This window comes from Somniosus microcephalus, chromosome 10 (genome assembly GCF_052327205.1).
Source record: "Somniosus microcephalus isolate GS21.2 chromosome 10, FLI_Smic_1.0, whole genome shotgun sequence".
Lineage (NCBI taxonomy): Eukaryota > Metazoa > Chordata > Chondrichthyes > Squaliformes > Somniosidae > Somniosus > Somniosus microcephalus.
The window spans coordinates 71,833,245-71,856,909 of NC_140996.1; the positions used below are offsets into that span (position 1 = coordinate 71,833,245).

A 23,665-nucleotide genomic window follows, 5' to 3' on the forward strand; every position below is an offset into this window, starting at 1 on the left:
CGACTTCATCCTCCAGGATCTACGGTGGAAGGAGCGGAGGCAGCGAGAAAGACTGGAACATGTGGCCAGGGGGAGGAGGGCGGCCATCAGGGCTCTCAACAGGCCTTACCCTCCGAGGGTATTCAGAGAGCACTTCCCCTACCTTCAATTAAGGAAGGATCAGTGTATTAGAAGGCTCCGCTTCACCAACGAGGTGGTCACAGAACTCTGCCACCTCCTGCAACCAGACCTCCAGCCTCAGATCAGAGCGACCATGGATCTCCCAGTGGCAGTCAAGGTCACCGTCGCCCTCAATTTCTTCACTAGCGGATCCTTCCAGTCTGCAACAGGAGACATAGCTAACATCTCGCAGTTCGCCGTCCATCGCTGCATCCAGGAGGTCACAGAGGCTCTCTATAATAGGAGAAGGGACATTTCCTTCCCCATCATCAGAGAAGCAGGACGAGTGTGCATGTGGCTTTGCTAGGAGAGCGGGATTCCCCAAGGTGCAGAGCGCTATTGACTGCACCCATGTAGCTTTGCGGGCACCGCATAACAATCCTGAGATCTTCCGAAAGCGCAAAGGCTACCACTCATTTAATGTGCAGTTGGTGTGTGACCACAGATAATCCTCAATGTCAATGCCCGCTATCCTGGCAGCAGCAGCCACGACGCCTTCATCCCGTGCCAGTACTCTTCCAGCCACCACGTCAAGCTCGTGGCTGGCTGCTCCAAAAAAGGACTATCCGCTTTCCACCTGGTTCATGACTCCCCTCCGCAACCCCAACACACCTGCCCAGCACTCATATAATGAGAGCCTTGCTGCCACCAGGAACATCATTGAGCAGACCATTGGCCTGCTGAAGCAACAGTTCTGCTGTCTTGACCGCTCGGAAGGAGCCCTCCAGCACTCCCATTTCGTGGTGGTCTTCTACATGCTCCAAAACTTGGCCATCATGAGGGCCCAGCCCTTGCCACCAGGGATTGTGGGACCAGCTCAGGAGGAGGAAGAGGAAGACAAGGAGGACGAGGAACAGGAGCGAGGCAGCAGGCAGCCACTTACACAGCCTTCCGGAAGGACGGTCCATGACCGCCTCGTCAGGCTGCGGTTCGAATGAATTAAACCCCAGATCCCCGTTTGAATCATAGAAAGTTACAGCACGGAAGGAGGCCATTTCGGCCCATCGTGTCCGCGCTGGCCAGCAAAGTGCTATCCAGCCTAATCCCACTTCCCAGCTCTTGGTCCGTAGCCCTGCAGGTTAGAGCATCCCAAGTGCACATCCAAGTAATTTTTAAATGTGGTTAGGGTTCCTGCCTCTACCACCCTTTCAGGCAGTGAGTTCGAGACACCCACAGCGTGAAGAAATTTCCCCTCAAATCCCCTCTAAACCTTCCACCAATTACTTTAAATCTGTGCCCCCTGGTTTCTGACCCCTCTGCTAAGGGAAATAGGTCCTTTCTATCCACTTTATCTATGCCCCTCATCATTTTACACACCTCAATAAGGTCTCCCCTCAGCCTCCTCTGTTCCAAGGAAAACAAACCCAGCCTATCCAGTCTTTCCTCATAGCTAAGATTCTCTACTCCCAGCAACATCCTTGTAAATCTCCTCTGTACCCTCTCTAGTGCAATCACATCTTTCCTGTAATGTGGTGACCAGAACTGCACACAGTACTCTAGATGAGGCCTAACTAGTGTTTTATACAGTTGAAGCATAACCCCCCTGCTCTTGTATTCTATGCCACGGCTAATAAAGGCAAGCATTCCATATGCCTTCTTAACCATCTTATCTACCTGGCCTGCTACCTTCAGGGATCTGTGGACATGCACTCCAAGGTCCCTTTGTTCCTCTACACTACTCAGTGTCCTACCATTTAATGTGTATTCCCTTTCCTAGTTAGCCGTCCCCAAATGCATTACCTCACACTTCTCTGGATTGAATTCCATTTGCCACTGTTCTGCCCACCTGACCAATTTATTGATATTTTCCTGCAGTCTACAGCTTCCTTCTTCAGTATCAACCACACAGCCGATTTTAGTATCATCTGCAAACTTCTTAAACATATCCCCTGTATTCAAGTCTAGATCATTGATATATACCACAAAAAGCAAGGGACCTAGTACTGAGCCCTGTGAAACCCCACTGGAAACAGCCTTCCAGTCACAAAAACACCCATCAACCATTACCCTCTGCTTCCCGTCTCCGAGCCAGTTTTGAATCCAACTTTACCCTGGATCCCATGAGCTTTTAACTTCGTGACCAGTCTGCCATGTGGAACCTTATCAAAAGCCTTGCTAAAGTCCATATACACTACATCAAACGCACGACCTTCATCTACCCTCGTTACCTCTTCAAAAAATTCAATCAAGTTTATCAGACACGACCTTCCCTTAACAAATCCGTACTGACTATCCTTGATTAATCCGTGTCTTTCTAAATGAAGATTTATCCTGTCCTTCAGAATTCCTTCAAATAATTTTCCCACCACCGAGGTTAGGCTGACTGGCCTGTAATTACTTGGTCTATCCTTTTCTCCCTTTTTAAACAAGGGTAGCACATTAGCAGTCCTCCAGTACCAAACCTGAAGCCAGAGGATTGGAAAATGATGGTCCCAGATTGGCATAAAAATAAAACAAAAAAGGTGACTCAACTGTGGCTAACAAGGGAAATTAGGGATAGCATAAGCTCCAAGGAGAGGACATATAAATTGGCCAGAAAAAGCAATAATCCTGAGGATTGGGAGCAGTTTAGGATTCAACAAAGGAGGACAAAGGAATTAATTAAGAAGGGGAATATAGAGTATGAGAGTAAGCTTGCAGGCAACATAAAAACTGACTGTAAAAGCTTTTATAGATATAAGAGAAAATGATTGGTGAAGTCAAGCGTAGGTCCCCTGCAGTCAGAATCAGGGGAATTTATAATGGGGAACAAAGAAATGGCAGACCAACTAAATACATATTTCGGTTCTGTCTTCACAAAGGAGGACACAAATAACCTCCCAGAGATGCCGGGGAACATAGGGTCTGATGAAAGGGAGGAACTGAAAGAAATCAGTATTTGTAGGGAAATGGTGTTAGGGAAATTGATGGGATTGAAGGCCGATAAATCCCCAGGGCCTGATAATCTACATCCTAGGGTACTTAAGGAAGTAGCCCTAGAAATAGTAGATGCATTGCTGATCATCTTCCAACATTCGATGGAATCTGGAACAGTACCCATGGATTGGAGGGTAGCTAATGTTACCCCACTATTCAAAAAAGGTGGTAGAGAGAAAACGGGGAATTATAGACCGGTAAGCCTGACATCGGTAGTGGGGAAAATGCTATAGTCCATTATGAAAGCTGTAATAGCAGAGCACTTGGAAAACAGTGACAGGATCGGACAAAGTCAACATGGATTCACAAAAGGTAAATCGTGCTTGACTAAGCTACTGGAATTTTTTGAGGATGTAACTGGTAAAATAGATAAGGGAGAACCAGTGGATGTGGTGTATCTGGACTTTCAGAAGGCCTTCGATAAGGTCCTGCATAAGAGATTAGCATGTAAAGTTAAGACACATGGGATTGGGGGCAAGGTATTGACTTGGATAGAGAACTGGTAGGCAGACAGAAAGCAAAGAGTTGGAATAAACGGGTCTTTTACCGAGTGGCAGGCAGTGACTGGTGGGGTACCGCAGGGATCGGTCCTTGGACCCCAGCTATTCACAATATATATTAACTAGCTGGAGTGCCCAGCGGTGCCGAGGCTTTTTCGAGGGCATGTTGTTGTTGGAAGAGAGAGAGAGAGCGACTGGGAGGAAGAGAGGGAGCGACTGGGGGGGAAGAGAGAGCGCGACTGGGGGGGGAAGAGGGGAGGGGGGGAGAGGGAAGGGGAGGAGAAGGGGAGGGGGGGGGGGGGGGGAGAAGAAGGGGAGGGGGAAGGGGGAGAGTCCCCGAGCCCCCTGATCCCCGAGGCTCGCCCCCCCACCCCCCCCGAACTCCCGAGCCCCCTGATCCCCGCCCCCTCGAGGCTAACCCCCCCCCCGAACTCCCGAGGTTGGCCCCCCCCAACCCCACCCCCACCCACCACCCCCCCACCCACCGAACTCCGGAGGCCCGATCTTCCGAGCACCGGCCCCCCGGAGCCCCGCCCTCCCGAGCTGGCTTCAAGGCCGCCGATTGCGGCTGTGAGACGGCCGGCGGGGCCGGTTGCCGGGGTAACCCTTCCCGCTCACCAAGCCCCGGCCGAGATCCGCACTCCCGAGAGCCCCGCCCCCCCCCCCGCCCGAGCCGAGCGGGGAACAGAGAGAGACGCCGCGTCTCAGCTGCTCCTGCTGCGCGCGCACCCTGACCCTCGTGGCTGATGCCGTTGCCCCGGGTAACGTGACACCGGGGCGGGGGTGAGGAGCTTAGCAGAAGCCGTGGGACAATTACCTAGCTCGGGCCTGGCTGGGCAAGAAAGGCCCAGGCTTTCAGGCCTAACAAAAACGGGGAAAGGTAGGAAAAAGAATCTTCAGGTTAGAGAAAATATTTACAAATGAATGAAGTTTTTTTTAAAACAATGTAATAAAAGCAATTTTATTTTGCTGGAAATGTATATTTGAAAAGAAAGACGCAGAAAGCAGGAAAAAGAATGGAAGCAAGATGGCGGCTACTCACCTCGGTTCAGAACGATAAGGCCCGCCCACACACGCACCGATTGGTCGACCGTCAGGTCACATAAGCGTAGGATTGGTCAATCGTCCCGTCACTCGACCGTAGGAGGGCCCGGCCGCACGCGCCAGCAACCCGGCGTACGATTGGTCGACCTCGAGGTCACTCTGTCGCTAATGAGCGGATAATGAGATGCTAATGAGCGGAATGTTGAAGGTTTTTCGGATACCGCGGGCGCGATTTTCGTCCGGCCGAAACGTAAATACGCTTACCAGGGTTTCGGAAAGGTAAGCTTTCTTTCGACGTAACGCACACGTAGGTACGCTCTGTAACTTTCGAGCGCATAGCCAGACAGACGCACACGTGAGGACAGACAGACAGACAGAAGGACAGACAGACAGAAAGAAGCATCCGTTTATATATATAGATATAGATGATGATCTAGACAAGGGAACTAGATGTAACATCTCCAAATTTGCAGACGACACAAAGCTGGGTGGGCGTGTGTGCTGTGAGGAGGATGTCGAGAAACTCCAGGATGATTTGGACATGTTGGGTGATTGGGCAGAAACATGGCAGATGCAATATAGAGGAAACTTTGTGCTATCCGGCACTGACGGGACCGAGCTGCTGCCGTTCCCTCAAAACTGCCGGACACTCCAGGGTTAATGTTGAAACATACGGAGATTTTCATCTCCGTATGAATCAACAAACCCTGTTGCTTAGCAACAGCCTCTAAACAGTCGGCAAGCGTCTCTGTAGCGTCTCTAGCTGAAGCTGTTGCTTAGCTACAGACCTTAGAGCTTGACTGTTCAAAAAAAGCAAAGAAAAGAATAAAAAACGGCTCCTGATTTTTGCCGATGGCTCGAGCTTGCCGGACGGTTCGTCTCCGGATAACTCAAAGTTTCCTGTAACGTGGATAAATGTGAGGTTATCCACTTTGGTGGCAAAAACAGGAAGGCAGATTATTATCTGAACGGCAATAGATTGGGAGAAGGGGAAGTGCAACGAGACCTGGGTGTCCTTGTGCACCAGTCGCTGAAGGTAAGCATGCAGGTGCAGCAGGCGGATAAGAAGGCAAATGGTATGTTGGCCTTCATAGCGAGAGGATTCGAATACAGGAGCAAGGATGTCTTGCTGCAGTTGTACAGGGCCTTGGTGAGACCACACCTTGAGTATTGTGCGCAGTTTTGGTCGCCTTATCTGAGGAAGGATGTTCTTGCCATGGAGGGAGTGCAGCGAAGATTCACCAGACTGATACCTGGGATGGCAGGAATGACATATGAGGAGAGATTGGGTCGATTGGGCTTATATTCGCTAGAGTTTAGAAGAATGAGAAGGGATCTCATTGAAACTTATAAAATTCTAACAGGACTAGACAGACTAGATGCAGGAAGGATGTTCCCGATGGCGGGGGAGTCCAGAACCAGGGATCACAGTCTAAGGATAAGGGGTAAGCCATTTAGGACTGAGATGAGGAGGAATTTCTTCACCCAGAGAGTGGTGAACCTGTGGCGTTCTCTACCACAGAAGGCAGTGGAGGCCAATTCATTAAATATATTCAAGATAGGAGCAGCCTACTCCTACCCCTATCTTCTATGTTTCTATAAGGAGAAACTGTTTCCACTGGCAGAAGGGTCAATAACTAGGGGATAAAGATAATTGGCAAAAAATGCCATTTTTTTTACTCAGTGAGTTGTTATGATTTGGAGTGCATTGCCTGAACGGGTGGTAGAAGCAGATTCAATAATAACTTTCTAAATGGAATTGGATATAGACTTAAAAAGGAAAAAAAATTGTAGGGCTATGGAAAAAGAGCAGGGGACTAACTGGTAGCTCTTTTCAGAGACACAGGCATGATAGGCCAAATTATTCTATGGCCCCGATATTAATGGTGAGGCGGGGAGTATGCGGGGTAGTGCATGGAAAACCCGGCAAATAACATGCTGCAGTCTCTTGCGCTAGAGCCAGGCAGATTGACAGCCTGGCCGGCGGACAGGAACACAAATGGGAGGCAGGAGGGCGCAGCCGTGGACCCATGGCGACGGTGCCTGGCAGTTAGTGGTGGGGAAAGCTCGGGGCCGCAGTCGGGGCGGGAAGGCCAGTTCAAGGGAGGCCCAAGGCTTCCTTGTGAGGTCCGGAGGAGCACTCCTGCCCCTCCTAGCCCACAAAAAATCCGGAAAAATAAATTTTAAACTTAACTGCTGGGCCTCTTCTGGCATACGATCCGGCTCCCGGCAGGTTTTGCCTGACGGTGAAGCCGCCACTGCCCCTCCCACTGGAGCCTCTGATTGAAATTGCAGATCAGGTTTTGATGACATCCTCGGTCCCGATCTACATATTTAAAACAGGATCCCACTTCCTTCCTGCGGGTGTCCTGCTTGCCTGCTCAAAGGGCAGGTTAATATAGGGACATGGCACGGAGGAAGTGGGATCGGTGAGAGTAAGTGACTCCCGTTATTTTAATTGCCCCCCTCGCCCAGTTTCCACCAGGTGGGGGCAGTTAAAATCGGGGCTATACTAGATTCTATTTCAGTCTTTGTGCCTCACTGTATTTACTAAAAACATATAAACAAATACATTGACAAAGCTAGTAATTATGATTACAGTAAATATTCAGCTTATAAGGAAATCGTTCAGGACCCTTCAGGGTTGGATGTTCCACGACACAGAAAATATTCTGCCCATGCATCGATCTAATCGGACACAGATGGAATTGGCTGGAGACGGTCACAGTCCCATTAGCAGCAGGAGGTGTAATATTCTGATGGGCATATAAAGGAAAAGGTGTTTCCCAAGTGATGTTGGCAGCTGGTTTCGCATTTGCTGCCGTACAGGTGACAAGGAGTTCACTGCAGTCAGTCAGAGAGTGAACTGGATACATTTGGACCGTAACAGCTGGAGGAACTAAAGAGAGAAAATAAAAAGTAGCACAGTTTAGAATATGCAGCAATCATTGTTTTTCAAATGCCAAGATAATATTTTAAAGCTCCGCATTTTGTTCTGCATTAGGTTTCAGCAAAATGGCCCTGAAATTCTGCATGGATCTCCTGCTGTGGTAGACCAGCACAACCCACAGAGAAATGATGAAAATGGCAGCAGAACCTCTGTTGAATTTCAATGCCAAGAAAAATATGAAAGATGACAGATGTGTAAAATTCATTCAGCCCACCGAAGGTTGTGGAGACCCCCGTGTAGCACATAGAAACATAGAAGGAGTAGGTCATTCGGCCCCTCGAGCCTGCTCCGCCATTCAATGAGATCATGGCTGATCGTCCAAATTCCGTACCCTGTTCCTGCCTTCTCTCCATATCCCTTGATCCCTTTAGCCTTAAGAAATATATCCAACTCCTTCTTGAATATATTTAACTAGCTGGGGTGCCTGGCGGTGCCGAGTGTTTTTTGGGCCGCGCGGTCTCCGTGCCCCTGTCTGTGCCCCCTCTCTGTCCCTCTCCTCGTCTCCCTGTGCTGTCCTCTCCCTCCCTCCCCCTCCCTCCCCTCTCCCTGCCTAGCGCTTGAGGCCCGGTGCTGTTGTGATAGCGGCCGTGCGGGGCCTAGCAGTTGAGGCGTGGCTGGGCTGTCGGGCCGAGACGGACCCGAGCTGAGCTCCCCCGCGGATCGCGCGGCTGACGGCCGACCGCTGTGTGTGTCGGGCCAAGCGGTTGCGAGGCACGGCCCGAGTGAGCCCAACTTACCTGCCGCTCTGGCGGGGTGGGAGCGGGATCGGGAGCCGGAATGTGGGGGTTTGTTTTGGTGCTGCTGTCCCTGTGGGGATGGAAAAAATGGCGGCGAAGTTTAGGGAGACTGGAGGATTAGGACCCGCCCGTGACGCACTGATTGGTCAACCATCAGGTGAGTGAACTATAGGATTGGTCAAGCAGCACGTCAGTCAACGCTAATGACAGGTAGGATTTTTTTAACCTTTATTGTATATTGTCCTAACAATTTTTGTGTGACGAAAAAGTAAATACGCCTACGAGTCCCCTAATGACAAGCTTTCTTTTGATATAACATATGTGTAGCCGGACAGAGAGACATACTGTTTTATATATATAGATAAGTTTGTCTGTGTGGGAAGGAGAGAGGGTGACTGGGGGGGGGGGGGGGGGGGGGGAAAGAGAGCGGCTGGGGGGGGGGGGGGGGGGGGAGAGAGAGCGGCTGGGGGGGGTAGGGGAAGGGGGGTAGGGGAAGGGGGGTAGGAAAGGGGGGTAGGAAAGGGGGGGAGGAAAGGGGGGGAGGAAAGGGGGGAAAGGAAGGGGGGGATGGGGAGGGAGGGGGGGAAGGGAAGGGGGTGAGGGAGGGGGTGAAAGGGGGAGAGGGAGGTGGGAAGTGGGGGGAAAGGGGGTGTGGGGGGGAGGAGGGGGGGAAGGGGGTGTGAGGGGGGGAAGGGGGTGTGGGGGGGAGGGGGGAAAGAGGGTGTGAGGGAGGGGTGTGGGGGGGAAAGGGGGAGGGAGGGGGGGGGAAAGGGTGTGGGGGAAGGAGGGGGAAAGGGAGTGGGGGAGCTAGCAGACCCTCTCGCCTTTGCCAGTGTTGAGAGTTGCGCTGCCGGCGGATGGCCCAGCTCAGCCCAGCGCCCCGTGCAGCCCGAGCTCTGCAGCCGCCGTTCGGCCGCAGGCCACAAAGCACCCGAGCCCAGCGCCGGCAATGGCTCCAAGGTGCTCCGTACCGCCCCGCCAGCCTTTACAAAGATGGCGGCAGTGGCTACGCTCGGCTCATTCCCGCCCTGCCAGCCTTTACAAAGATGGTGGCGATCGCGGGCCGCCCATTGTGGGGTGCTAATATCGGCCGGGCGCAAATTATCGCCTCCGACTGCAAAATTTGCCTCTATTGCCCCTGGAGGTGATTTGAGCGCTAAATCAGGCACTACACACCTCTCTTAAGGCGTTAACATCGGTGAGCGAGGTGCTACCTCAGAACGCTACCGAAGCTCAGGCGATGTCAGTTACCATGTAAGCCAGACAGACTGGCGCCGTCCAGTTCTTAAAGGGGAGGGGCCATCTTGCTGGCCAGCCGCTCCCTGCTCATTGCAGCCTTGAATCTCGGCCTAGGGAGACCTCTAAAGCAATTGTGTTGGAAGCACTAATGGATAGGCCCAGGGAAAGAGCTTAGTGCTTAGGAACCTCAAAAGTGGTGCTGAGGGCCAAAACTCCTTAGGACAGCATTAAATCTTTCCAGACGTCTCTCTCCCTCTCAATCCACGTGTACCAAACATTTTGCTGACGAGAAAAGGCATAAAGCATTTGCCTTTAAATAGTGCTCCCCCAGCCCCTTCCCGACTTGAAAACGTTCCCCTCTACCTGTTGTTCTGAGCGGCAGGCTCTAAGGCAGGGTGCGCGACTCAATATCCGGTCCGGGGCGCTGCACGCTCAACTGACGTCACGATCTGTGGGCACAGGAGATCGTGGAGCTAGTGTTTAGCACCGCCGCAAAACGACTGGTCAATTTCATGAGCGGCAGTAAAATCAAGGCGCTAACCAACCGAATTTTTCCCCCTAGAGGTTTAAATGCGTGGCTCAAAGAGTGGTGTGGGATGAAGGGGTTTCGGTTCATGGGGCACTGGCACCAGTACTGGGGAAAGAGGGAGCTGTTCTGTTGGGACGGGCTCCACTTAAACTGGGCTGGGACCAGTGTCCTGGCGAACCGAATAACTAGGGCAGTAGACAGGGCTTTAAACTAAAGAGGGGGTGGGGCGGGAGGATTCAGGAAAGAGTAAATTTAAAAGCAGCGAGAGAAATGGCAAGGCTCTAGAGGGTAAAAATAAGCAGAGTGCGTTAGGAAGGAACAGAGAGAGTAACAAAGGTCATAAGGCATCAGTGACTAAGGTGACATCAGGAAAAAAGAGAAATAAGTCAAAGCTAAAGGCACTATATCTAAAAGCGTGAAGCATTCGCAACAAAATAGATGAATTAATAGCGCATAGAAATTAACAGGTTTGATCTACAGTAATAGCCATAACGGAGACGTGGTTGCAAGGTGGCTAAGGTTGGGAACTAAATATTCCAGGATTCATAAGTTTGACAAGAGATAGGCAAAGTGGAAAAGGAGAAGGCGTAGCCCTGACAATAAAGGATGGGATAAAGACAGCAGAGAGAAAGGATCTTAGCTCTGAAAATCAAGAAGTAGACTCAGTTTGGGTGGAGCTAGGAAACAGCAAGGGGCAGAAAACATTGGTGGGAGTTGTTTATAGGCCCCCAAACAGTAGTTGTAATGTAGGGCAGAGTATAAATCAGGAAATTAGAGGCGCATGTAACAAGGGTATACAGTAATCATGGGGAACTTTAATCTACATAAAGACTGAGTAAACCAAATTTGCAGTAATAGTGTGGAGAACGAATTCATGGAATGTATGCAAGATAGTTTTCTAGATCACTATGTTGAGGAACCAACTAGGGAACAGGTTATTTTAGATCTAGTATTGTGCAACGAGAAAGGGTTAATTAATAACCTTGTAGTAAAGGGGCCTTCAGGGAAGAGTGACCATAATATGATAGAATTTTATATTGAGTTTGAAAATGATTTAGTTAAATCTGAAACTAGGGTCTTAAATCTAAACAAAGCAAACTACGTAGGTATGAGCGGCGAGTTGGCTAAGATATTTTGGGAAATAACATTAAAAGGTATGACAGTGGACGAGCAATGGCTAGTATTTAAAGAATTAATACATAATTTACAACAAATATACATTCCTTTAGGGCACAAAAACCCCACAGGAAAAGTGGTCCAACCATGGCTAACAAGAGAAGTTAGATAGCATTAGATCAAAGGAAGAGGCTTATAAGGCTGCCAAAAATAGTAAGTCTGAGGATTGGGAGGATTTTAGAATTCAGCAAAGGAGGACCAAGAAATTGATAAAGAAAGGGAAAATAGAATGAGAGTAAACAAGCGAGTGACATAAAACAGACTGTAAAAGCTTCTATAGCTAATATTTTCCTTTTTGCATACCTAAAGTAAATGTGGGTCCCTTACAGGCCGAGACAGGAGAAATTATAACTGGAAATAGCAGAGATATTAAACAAATACTTTGGGCTGGATTTTCATTCAGCAGTCGGGAAGGAGGCGGGACTACAACTTTCGGGTTTTAATCCCGCCTCCATCGACGTCCGGCCAATCCATGCGATTTTCCCTTGATTGACCTTGTTGAGCCCGCCCAGCGGGCTCAGCAGGCCAATTAAGGGCCACCCGGCAACAGGTGATGTCACAGACTGAAATTTCATGTGTCAAGACATGTTGACAGATGAAATATCAGTGTTTCACAGCTGTTTGAAGCTGTCAAACACTGACAGTCTGACTTCTAACCTGAGTCCTTCTACGCAGACTCAGTTAGAACTCTCACCGGCACTGAAAGGTGCAGGCTGTCACTTTTGACAGATCGCAGCCATTCTGCTTTCAGTGCCGGCTGAATGATGGACTCCCGACGCCTAGAGGAAGAAAGGCTGTTAAGGTAAGTACAGGTAATTTAAACTTCTTTACACACTTTAGACACACCAAACACACTTACCTTTGCACTCATGCACCCATCACTCACCTGAACACTGACATCTCGACCCCTACAAGTCCTTCAACCCGACGGCCCACCTGCTCTAACCTGGCGTGGTTTGGAGCCGTCGGGAATCCCAAGCGACACCCCTCAAAATAGGGATTAGGCTAAAAACTGCCTGTTAACTACCTGTTAACAGGCATTTAATTGGCACTAATCCATTCCCGCCTCGGGTCAGTGGGTCCCAGTGCAGGGCGGGTACCCACCTCCTTTGAAACTTACGTGGAGGCGGGTTTTGGGCGGGATGGTATCGGGACCCCCGAATTCGGGATTTTTGCCCCCCCCCCCCCACACGGCATACTGAAAATCTAGGCCTTTGTGTCTGTCTTCACAGAAGAAGACGCAAAAAACTTCCCAGAAATAGTGAAGAATGAGGAAATTAGCATTAGTTAAATAGTACTGGAGAAATTAATGGGACTGAAAGCCGATAAATCCCCTGGACCTGATGGCCTACATTCTAGGGTTTGAAAGCGTTGGCTAGAGATAGTGGATGCATTGGTTGTCATTTTCCAAAATTCTATAGATTCTAGAACGATTCCCACGAATTGGAAGGTAGCAAATGTAACCCCACTATTTAAGAAAGGAGGGAGAGAGAAAACGGGGAACTACAGACCAGTTAGCCTCCCATCAGTAGTAGGGAAAATGCTAGAATCTATTATTAAGGATGTGGTAACAGGGCACTTAGAAAATAATAATAGGATTGGGCAGAGTCAACACAGATTTATGAAAGGGAAATTGTATTTGACAATATCCGTTAGAATTTTTTGAGGTTGTAACTAGCAGAATAAATAAAGGGGAACTAGTAGATGTGGTGTATTTGGATTTTCAGAAGGCATTCGATAAGGTGCCACACAAGGGGTTATTAAACAAAATTAATGCTCATGGGATTGGGGGTAATATACTAGCATAGATTGAGGATTGGTTAATGGACAGAAAACAGAGTAGGAATAAACGGGTTATTTTCGGGTAGGCAGGCTGTAACTAGTGGGGTACTGCAAGGATCAGTGCTTGGGCCTCAGCTATTCACAATCTACATCAATGATTTGGATGAGGGGACCAAATGTAATATATCCAAATTTGCTGATGATACAAAGCTGGGTGGGAATATAAGTTGTGAGGCGGTTGCAAGAAGGCTTCAAGGAGATATAGACAGGCTAAGTGAGTGGGCAAGAACATGGCAAATGGAATTTAATGTGGAGAAATGTGAAGTTATCTGCTTTGGTAGGAAAAATAGAAAAGCAGAGTATTTTTTAAATGGAGAGAGATTGGGAAATGTTGGTGTTCAGAGGGACCTGGGTGCCCTTGTACAAGAATCATTGAAACTAAACATGCAGGTACAGCAGGTAATTAGGAAAGCAAATGGTCTGTTGGCCTTTATTACAAGAGGATTTAAGTATAAGAGTAAAGACGTCTTACTGCAATTAAATAGGGCCCTGGTGGGACCACACCTGGAGTACTGTGTACAGTTTTGGTCTCCTTACCTAAGGAACTATATACTTGCCATAGAGAAGTGCAACAAAGGTTCACCAGACTGGTTCCTGGGATGGGAGGATAGTCCTATGAGGAGAGATTGAGTAGACTAGGCCTATATTCTCTAGAGTTTAGAAGAATGAGAGCTGATCTCATCGAAACATAAAAAATTCTTACAGGGCTCGAAAAGGTAGATGCAGGGAGGATATTTCCCCTGGCTGGGGAGTCTAGAACCAGGGGTCACAGTCTCAGAATAAGGAATCGGCCATTTAGGACCAAGATGAGAAGAAATGTCTTCACTCACAGGGTGGTCAATCTTTGGAATTCTCTACCACAGAGGGCTGTGAAGGCTCAGTCGTTGAGTATATTCAAGATAAAGATTGATAGATTTTTGAATATTAAGGGAATCAATGGATATGGGGATAGTGCAGGAAAGTGGAGGTGAGGTAGAAGATCAGCCATGATCTTACTGAATGGTGGAGCAGGCTCAAAAGGGCCAAATAGCCTACTCCTATTTCTTATGTTCTTATTACTGCTACCTAATAAATAAATATTAGAAATGGCCACACAGACAGTGTGTCGGGACTGCAGTATGTTGAATTATTTGAGGAGGTAACTAAAGTGGTAGATAAGGGAGTGTCTATGGATCTTATTTAGATGGACTTCCAGAAGACACTTGATTATGTTCCACAATATGCTGTACCATTCTATGATTCTATAAGAAACTGTTACCAAAAATGAGAGCAAATGGAATTGGAGGCAATCTATTGACATGAGTAGGGATTTGGTTAGGAGGTAAAGAGTAGGGATAATGGATATGTACTCCAATTGGCAGGATGTGACTCACAGTGTCTCCTGTGGATCTGTACGGGAACCTCCCCTTTTCACTACTTTTATAAATGACATAGATGAAGGTCGAGAGAGCCATATATCCAATTTTTCTGACAAGAAGTTAGGTGGCACAGTATTGTGTAGATGGGAGCAGAAAGTTGTCATGGGATATTGAGAGATTAAATGAGTGGGCTAAGCTGTGGCAGGTGGGGGTTCAATGTGGGGAAATGTGCGGTCATCCACTTCGGATAGAAAGATAGGTCAGAGTATCTTCTAAATGGCCAGAAGCTAGGAACTGTGGTGGAGCAAAGATTTAGGTGTATAAGCACAGAAATCGCTAAAAGGTAGTGGACAGGTACAAAAAAATAATTAAAAAGGCTAATGGAATGTTGGCCTTTATCTCAAAGGGGCTGGAATACAAAGGAGTGGAAGTTATGTTACAGTTACATCAAGCTCTGATTAAACCTTATTTAGAGTACTGCATTCAGTTCTGGGCATCACAACTCAGGAATGATGCATAGAGCTTGGAGGGGATGCAACGCAGATTTGCCAGAATGACACTGGAGCCAAAAGGGTTAAATTACAAGGACAGGTTGTTTAGACTAAGCTTGTATTCCCTTGAATATAAAAGAGGCGATCTAACTGAGGTGTTTAAGATGGTTAAAAGGAGTCTATGGGATAGATAGAGAGAAACTATTTCCTCTGTTGGGGGGGGGGGGGGGGGGGGCGGGGAGGGTGGGGGTGGAGCGGAGTCCCGTACAAGGGAGCTTAACCTTAAAATTAGAGCTAGACCGTTCAGGGGTGATGTCAGTAAGCATTTCTTCACTCAAAGTGCAGTGGGCAATGGTTCCTCTAAGGTGCGCGCTGTTGCGTCCGTGTATAATAAGACACAGACTATGGAGAACGGTACAACAGGTGTTTACTCAACGTGGCTCACATTGCAACTGCCTGTACAGATTACTACTCAGTGCTATATACAGGTGTGGTCACTGCCGGTACTACAGTATACATGAGCTGTAAAAAGTAGTTCCCCCCTTAAAGGTATATACATTACAATTCCTCCCCTTTTAGATTAACAGTACCATAATTCCATAGTACCATAACAAATAGTACCATAACAATTAAATATCAAACTAATTACAATTAACACTTTTAACATGCAACATTAGCTGAAAATAGTCTATTTATATATTCAGTCTTTGGAGAGGCCTCCTGATCCTTTCTGAATAGCGCCTTTCCCGAGTGTCTTGCTCTTGGTGCGGAGGCGATTCTGGCCCCCTGTCGTCGGTTGGTTCATCAGCTTCCGATGCTACTGTTTCTGGGGTAGATGCGACCTGTACGTCGGGTTCATCACCAGGTATGTATGGGCGAGGCATGAGGTTGACTTGTTCCTGTGACTCTAGGATCTGGTCAGCATGGCGTCTCACGATGCTCTCCCTGCCATGTGCATATCGTTCCTGGCCCATTTTTCTGTTCGGTAGTCGCAGGCCAAGACTGGTTGCCCTACATTGAAGCTCCTTGTTGGCTTCTCATGGATGTGCTGGAATTGCTTACTCTCAACATCTCTTCGTATGTTTGGTCTGAGCAAATCCAGGCGAGATCTTAACCTTTGGTTAAAGAACATCATGGTTGGGGCCTGGTTGGTGACTGCATGTGTCGCATTCTGGTAGGCGAACAGGAAATTGTCCACTTTGTGCTGCAGCGGAATGTTGTCATTGTACATAGCCTTTATTGCCTTCTTAAAGGTTTGTACGAACCTCTCAGCCAATCCATTTGTGGCTGGATGATACAGGGCGGATGTGTAATGCCTTACCCCATTCTTTTTCAAGAACCTCCGGAACTCTTCGGACACAAACTGTGGTCCGTTGTCGGAGCAAATCTGTTCTGGCAAGCCATTCCTGGCAAAAATGGTCCGTAGGACTGCAATAGTTTTCTCCGTGGTGGTGGAGGACATTTTGATGACCTCAGGCCATTTCGAGTGCGCATCCACGGCTATTAAAAACATGGGGCTGGATTTTGCTACGGGGGCGGGTTGGAGGTGGGAAACCCACATTCGGGCTTGTTGTCCCGCCTCCATGGAGATGTGGCCAACCCACTGGATTTTCCTCTGATTGACCTTGTTGAGCCCGCCCTGTGGGCTCAGCAGGCCAATTAAGGGCCACCCGGCAACAGGTGACGTCAGAGATTGACATTTCATCTGTCAAAAGCATTTGGCACATGAAATATCAGTGTTTAACAGCTGTTTGAAGCTGTCAAGCACAGAAAAACTGCTAATTCAGCCTCAGTCCTTTCTCAGGATAACTTTAAAATCATTTTGCTGGAGAAACAAAGAAGCTGATTTTTTTTTAAAAATCGGGGCTTCTGTGGTTCTTGCAGCCGACTCCCGACACCGGAATGCAGGACTCCTGTAAAGGTAAGTAAAAGTAAGTTAAACTTATTTAAACACTTGCAAAACACTTACCTTTGCACTCCTGCACCCCTCACTCACCTGAACACTGGGCATCTCGACCCCTCCAAGACCTCAGACCCACGTCCCGCCTCGAAATTTTTTCGTGGTTTGGAGCTGTCGGGAAGCCCACAAACCTGCAATAAAAATCGCGAATAGGCAAAAAACTACCTGTTAACTACCTGTTAACAGGCAGTTTAATTGCCTTTAATCCCTTCCCGCCTCTGGGAGTCGGGTTCCAGCACTTGTCGGGAACCCGACTCCTATGAAATTGACATGGAGGCGGGATGGGGTCGGGACCCCCGGATCTCCGATTTTTATCGCCCGCACGCCTCCAACCCGACTCAGGAAAATCCAGCCCATTGAGTCCATGAATGGACCAGCAAAATCAATATGCACCCGTTGCCATGGAGATGAGGGCCACTCCCATGGGTGTAGAGGGGCCTGTGGTGGTGCATTTTGGACTTTCTGGCATCCTGAGCAGCTCTTGGTCAGGTCCTCGATTTGTTTATCGATTCCCGGCCACCACACATAAGCCCTGGCTAGGCTTTTCATTTTTACCCCTCCCAGATGACCCTCATGAAGCTCATTGAGCACTCTATCCCTTAACTTGGGTGGAATTACCACTCGGGATCCACACATCAAGGTCCCCCAGCGCACTGACAGCTGTTCTCTCCTTGTCGAGAATGCTGGCAACAGTGAGTCGCCATGTGCTGGTCATCCCTTCACCGTCAAATCATATACCTGAGACAGTGTCGGGTCATTTCGGGTTTCCTTTTCGATACAAGCGTTAGTTACCGGTAGGTATTCAACTATAGTCGAATGGAATATTTCGACAGGATCCACTGCTGGTGCTTCCTCCGCAGTAGGCAGTGGCAGGTGTGATAGCCCATCAGCATTTCCATGTTGTTTCGTGCCCTTATATTCAATCTCATAGTGGTGCGCCCCTAGAAAAAGTGACCATCTTTGTAGTCGTTGCGCAGTCATCACCGGAACGCCCTTCTTCGGATTAAAAATGGAGACAAGAGGCTGGTGATCAGTCAGCAAGGTGAATTTCTGCCCGTGCAGATAGTGATTGAACTTTTTCACTCCCCACACTAGGCTGAGGGCCTCCCTGTCAATCTGGGCGTAGTTACGCTCGGCTGAGGTTAGTGATCGTGACACAAAGGCTATTGGCCTCCCTGAGCCGTCCGAGAATTTGTGCGACAGCACCACTCCAATGCCGTAGGGTGACGCATCACATGCCAACCGAATTGGCAATGCTGGGTTGTAATGGGCCAATACCTCTTTCGGTGTGATTAGTGTTTTGCTCTTCTGGAAAGCTCGTCTACATTCGTCACTCCACTTCCATGGCACCCCAGTTTGCAGTAGGGTGTTCAGTGGGTGTAGTATTGTAGACAAATTTGGCAAGAACTTATGGTAGTAGTTTACCAGCCCGAGGAACGACCTCAGTTGTGACACATTTTCCGGTGCTGGAGCCTTGACTACTGCCTCAATCTTCTCTGGGGACTTATGTAACCCCTCTTTATCGAGAACGTGGCCACAATAAAAGAGATCTGTTTTCTAAAAAACTCGCATTTGGGGCGTTTAGCTCAGAGCCCATATTCCTGCAATCTAGTGAGCACCTGCTCCAGGTTGGCAAGGTGATCACTGTCATTTTCGCCCGTGACCAGGATGTCATCCAAATAACACTGGGTCCCTGGGATCCCTTGCAGGACTTGTTCCATTGCCCTCTGCCAAATAGCCGGAGCTGATGCTACCCCGAATACCAGCCGGTTGCATTGGTAGAGACCTTTATGGGTGTTGATTGTGAGGTATTTTTTTGATGCTTCTTCTACCTCCATTTGCAGATACGCCTGAGCCAGATCAATCTTAGTGAAGCGTTTCCCTCCAGATAGCGAGGCGAAAATATCTTCAATCCGCGGAAGTGGATATTGTACGGTGTGAAGGACCGGGTTCACTGTTACCTTAAAGTCCCCACAGATGCGAACCTTCCTTGGTTCCCCAGACGTGCTGCTCAACGACTTTTTCATCACAGGGACGATGGGTGTAGCCCACTCGCTCCAGTCTACCTTGGACAGTACACCTGAACGTTCCAGACTCTCCAGCTCTGCTTCGACGGCTGGGCGGATCGCATAAGGTACCGGTCCGGCGTTAAAAAATTTTGGGCTTGCGTTTTCTTCAATTTTAATCGTCGCTGTCATGCCTTTTAGTGTTCCGAGTCCTTGCTGGAACACTTCTTTCGCGTCAGTTAGGATCTTTGACAGTCGCCCAGGTGTGACGTCGTCATCATTTTTGTCAGCCACAGTCAGTGCCTGTATGGAATGCCAATCCAGTTGTATTTTCCGGATCCATTCACGTCCCAGTAATGGTGGTCCTCCATCTTGCAATACATACAGGTCTAGTTTTGGTGTTTCCTTACCGTTATATATAACGGCCACCCTTATTTTTCCTTTGGGGTAGACTTTTTGCCCCGTGTACGTCTTCAAAATAATTTTTGTGTCTCTCAAGGGTATGTGTGAGAATAGCCGCTCGTAGTCCCGTCGGTTTATGACTGTTAGGGCTGATCCTGTGTCCAATTCCATCTTTACCTGGACTCCTGCTAACTTGAGAGTGACCCAAATGGTTCGGTGATCCTCCGTTGTGATCACATTATGTAGTTTCAGACAACTCAGTTCCCTGCTTTCGGAGCCGTTATCACTCTTTTGTTCGTCTGAATTATTCTCCGTCATCTTATGTACCTTCTTGTACTTTCCTTTGGTAGGTTTCTTATTGCTGGTTTTCTTTCCCGACCTGCAGTCTCGTGCTATGTGTCCTACTTTTCCACACTGTCTGCACACTTTGTCTTTGAACCAGCAATCATTCTGGTCGTGTGTTGTTCTGCCGCAGCGATAGCACTTCTCTGCTCCATATGACATTTCGTTTGTGCCATATTCTTGCGGTCTCTGTTGTATCTCTGCAGCGCCCCGTGCTGCTGCTTCATATGATACCGCAATGCTGAAAGCCCTTTCCAGCGTAAGGTCCTTTTCAGATAAAAGCCGTTTCTGGGTTCCTTCACTTTGAAGCCCACACACAAACTTGTCCCTTAAGGTATCTGCCAGTCCCGCTCCAAACTGGCAGCGTTTCGATAGTTTGCGCAGTTCTGTTAAATAATCAGCATTGCTTTCATCCTTATGCTGGTTCCGTTTGTGAAACTTGAATCTTTCTGCTATCAGCAGCGGTGTGGGGTTTAAATGTTCCTTTAGTATCGTTACTATGTCTTCAAAACTCTTTTCCATTGGCTTCGTTGGGGTTACTAGATTTCGTAATAAACCATACGTCTTTGCACCCATTAAATTTAACAATACCGACGCTTTCTTGTCATCTGACACCTTATTTGCCTTGCAGTACACCTCTATTCGTTCGACATATGTAGTCCAATCTTCGACTTCATTGTCAAATGCGGTGATACTGCCACTCTTCGGCATTTTGGGTGTGGTTTAAAATGGCGTCTCCCAATGGCTTAAAATGGCGTCTCCAGCGCTTTCCTTCCTCCCCCGCTGCTGCCAACGCCGCTCCCGGCGGTTCTCGTGGCAATGGCGGCGCCCTGTAGGTTTCGCGCGCTTCTCCTGTGCTGCTGCCAACGCCGCTCTCGGCGGTCCTCGTGGCAATGGCAGCGCCTCGTGCGTTTTTCTCTCTCCGATGCTGCTCGGCCCCTGAACACTGGCTGCGCCCTGTGCGCTCTGCCCTCTCTCTCTCTCTCTCCCCCCCCCCCCGTCGACGCTGCTCGTCCCTTTGCTGTGCCGCTCGGTCGGGCTCTAGCCCGCCGCTGTCCGGGAAGGGTCTGCGCACTACCTGTTGCCAGCCCGTTTCACTGGACCACCTCGACTGGAAAGCCAAGCCTGGCTCTCGACAGCCTCCCCCGCAATTCTCGAGTCTCTGCTGGATGACTGGGCGGTTGCCCGTGATCGACGCCCGAGTCTCTGGCCTTGACCTCCAATCCACTGATCTCCAGGAACGAATCCCCGGGAGGTGATGCAGAGTTGCAGGTAGGTTCGAACCTGCCTCGTCGCCAATGTTGCGTCCGTGTATAATAAGACACAGACTGCGGAGAACGGTACAACAGGTGTTTACTCAACATGGCTCACACTGCAACTGCCTGTACAGATTACTACTCAGTGCTATATACAGGTGTGGTCACTGCCGGTACTACAGTATACATGAGCTGTAAAAAGTAGTTCCCCCCTTAAAGGTATATACATTACACGCGCAAGCGCAGCAATATGGATTGTACTGCGCACTGAAATACTCAGGCCGTGTACAACAGTGAGCTCGAGCAGGGGGAGGAGCTGAGCATCAAAACCAAATGGCAAAAGTGCGAGTGGCTGGAGAGAGTGGGAAAAAGTGCAGCTGTGATTGGAGGGGCAGCGAGCTTGAGCGGCGGGGGGAGGAGGAAGGTGTATCTGGAAGTGAACAGCACTCGAGGAAAAGGGCAGGGACGAGGCGCCGGACAAGGCCTCAGAGCCCTGGGAGAGAATGAGCTTCAGAAGGTGAGACCGCTCCGGGTTCATCGGTCAAGGTTTGTGGGAGGAGACATGGGAAAATTCCCCGGTAGCCGGTTGGCTTGTGAGGAGAGGGGCTGAGCCGAATGAAAGTGATCGGGCCCGTGGAACATCTGGTTGACAGCACCGAGACTGTCAACCAGACGCTCCACGAGACTCGGGAGTGCTCTCATTCAGCAGCTCTCAATGCCCCAGGACTCCACCTGGAGCCGAATGGCCCAAAGCAACTAAAGGTCACAAAACCAGTGGACATCACAGAACAGAGGCCATTTCAGCCCATCGAGCCTGCACCGACACATATCCCACCCGATCCCCGTAACCCCTACACCAACACATATCCCACCCTATCCCCGTAACCCCACGTATTTAATCCCCCTAACACTAAGGGTCAATTTATCATAGCCAATCAACCTAACCTGCACATCTTTGGACTGTGGGAGGAAACCGGAGAAAACCCACGCAAACACGGGGAGAATGTGCAAACTCCACACAGACAGTCGCCCGAGGCCGGATTTGAACCCGGGTCCCTGGCGCGGTGAGGCAACAGTGCTAACCACTATGCCACATAGTCTGGGGTGAGGTTAATAGAAACATAGAAACATAGAAGATAGGAGCAGGAGTGGCCATTCGGCCCTTCGAGCCTGCTCCGCCATTCAATGAGATCATGGCTGATCATCCAAATTCAGTACCCTGTCCCTGCCTTCTCCCCATATCCCTTGATCCCTTTAGTCTTAAGAAATATATCCAACTCTTTCTTGAATATATTTACTGAACTGGCCTCCACCGCCCTCTGTGGCAGAGAATTCCACAGGTTCACCACTCTCTGGGTGAAGAAATTCCTCCCCATCTCAGTCCTAAATGGCCCACCCCTAGACTATGACCCCTGGTTCTGGACTCCCCAGCCATCAGAAACATCCTTCCTGCATCTAGTCCGTCCAGGCCTGACAGAATTTTATAGGTTTCGATGAGATCCCCTCTCAATCCTCTAAACTCCAGCAAGTACAAGCCCAATCGACACAATCTCTCCTCATACGTCATTCCTGCCATCCCAGGTATCAGCCTGGTGAATCTTCACTGCACTCCTTCCATGGCAAGAACGTCCTTCCTCCAATGGATTTAGTCTCAATGAGCACCTAATGCTTTCCGATGGGCAGGTTTATGTTGCAGATCATCATTTTTTTTTATTCATTACTGGAATGTGGGGGTCACTGGCCCAGTATATGCAGCATGCCCAATGAACACCTGCCTTTAGCATTGACTGAGCCACATACACCAGCCTGGGAACCGCAGGTTAACTGAAGCAGTCTAGGTTAATGGATAATGGATAAGAGACCAGCTTATGCGAGTTTCATTTCACTGTTTGGCGAGATGAATGGATTTTTAAGGTGGTTTATGATCTAAGCCCAGAAGCTGTGTGCATCCACCCTGCTCCTTTAGCATTTCATCTACTCTCCTGAAAGTGCGAGCTCTTGTGTTGGGAATCTGAACTGCTGCTGAGCTAAGCGAGAAGGAGCAAATCTGACATTACAGGAAACTTTCAATTAACCGGCCACTAAATAACCAGAACGCTCTATCCACCGGCAAAATTCAGGAGTCGGTTGAGATAACTTTTTTTTACTTTTAGTTACTTTTTTTACTCCATTTGTGGCTGTGCAAGGGTGTAGCTGAACCTGTTGCTAAGCTACAGAGACGCTTGCAACTTGTGCCGATTGTTTTGAAGCTGTTACAGGTTTGTTGCTTTATACGGAGCTCTGAGCTCTGTATGTTTTACTATAGCATTCGGTTATCCGGCATTGTTGATGGACCGGCACCAGGTCGGTCCCGTCCATGCCGGATACCAGAAAGTTTCCTGTACATATATGAACATCACTAGGAAGTGATAGATTGTGTTAAAAATCTCCCCAGTGTCTCAAACTGATAGGCCTACTATCAAACCTGATGTCTATTTCCTTTCAGCAGAGTTCATTAAAATGCCCGGTTCATCTTTGTCCCAGTGGTTCCATCCTTTATCTGTCAAGTTTTTTAAAAAGTTGGATTTTTAGTAATGAATCCTTAGAATCCTGAATCTGATTTTGCATCAAAACCATTATAGCTTAAACCAAAAATCCCTTTTAGGCCAAATAATCAAAAATCCCCAAATGTGACACGAACTCTTTAGGCCTGCTGGACGAAAGGTTCTCCGAACTGGAATGTTTGATCACTTTTTTAGATTCGTTCTGGGACTCACTG

The 23,665-nt window shown here is 48.7% G+C and overlaps 1 protein-coding gene across 6 annotated transcripts in view; it reads right to left on the reverse strand.

The window, feature by feature from the left end:
- LOC147111544 (nectin-1-like) overlaps window positions 1-23,665 on the reverse strand; it is a 267,273-nt gene that overhangs the window by 198,095 nt on the left and 45,513 nt on the right. For 5 of the 6 annotated variants that reach the window (XM_085998606.1, XM_085998610.1, XM_085998609.1 and 2 more), the window contains exon 3: window positions 7,219-7,518. The exons of the other annotated variant lie outside the window; for it this stretch is intronic. In XM_085998606.1, the coding sequence (XP_085854732.1) occupies window positions 7,219-7,518 (300 nt within the window). The remainder of the gene's footprint in view (window positions 1-7,218; window positions 7,519-23,665) is intronic. 6 annotated transcript variants of the gene reach the window in all.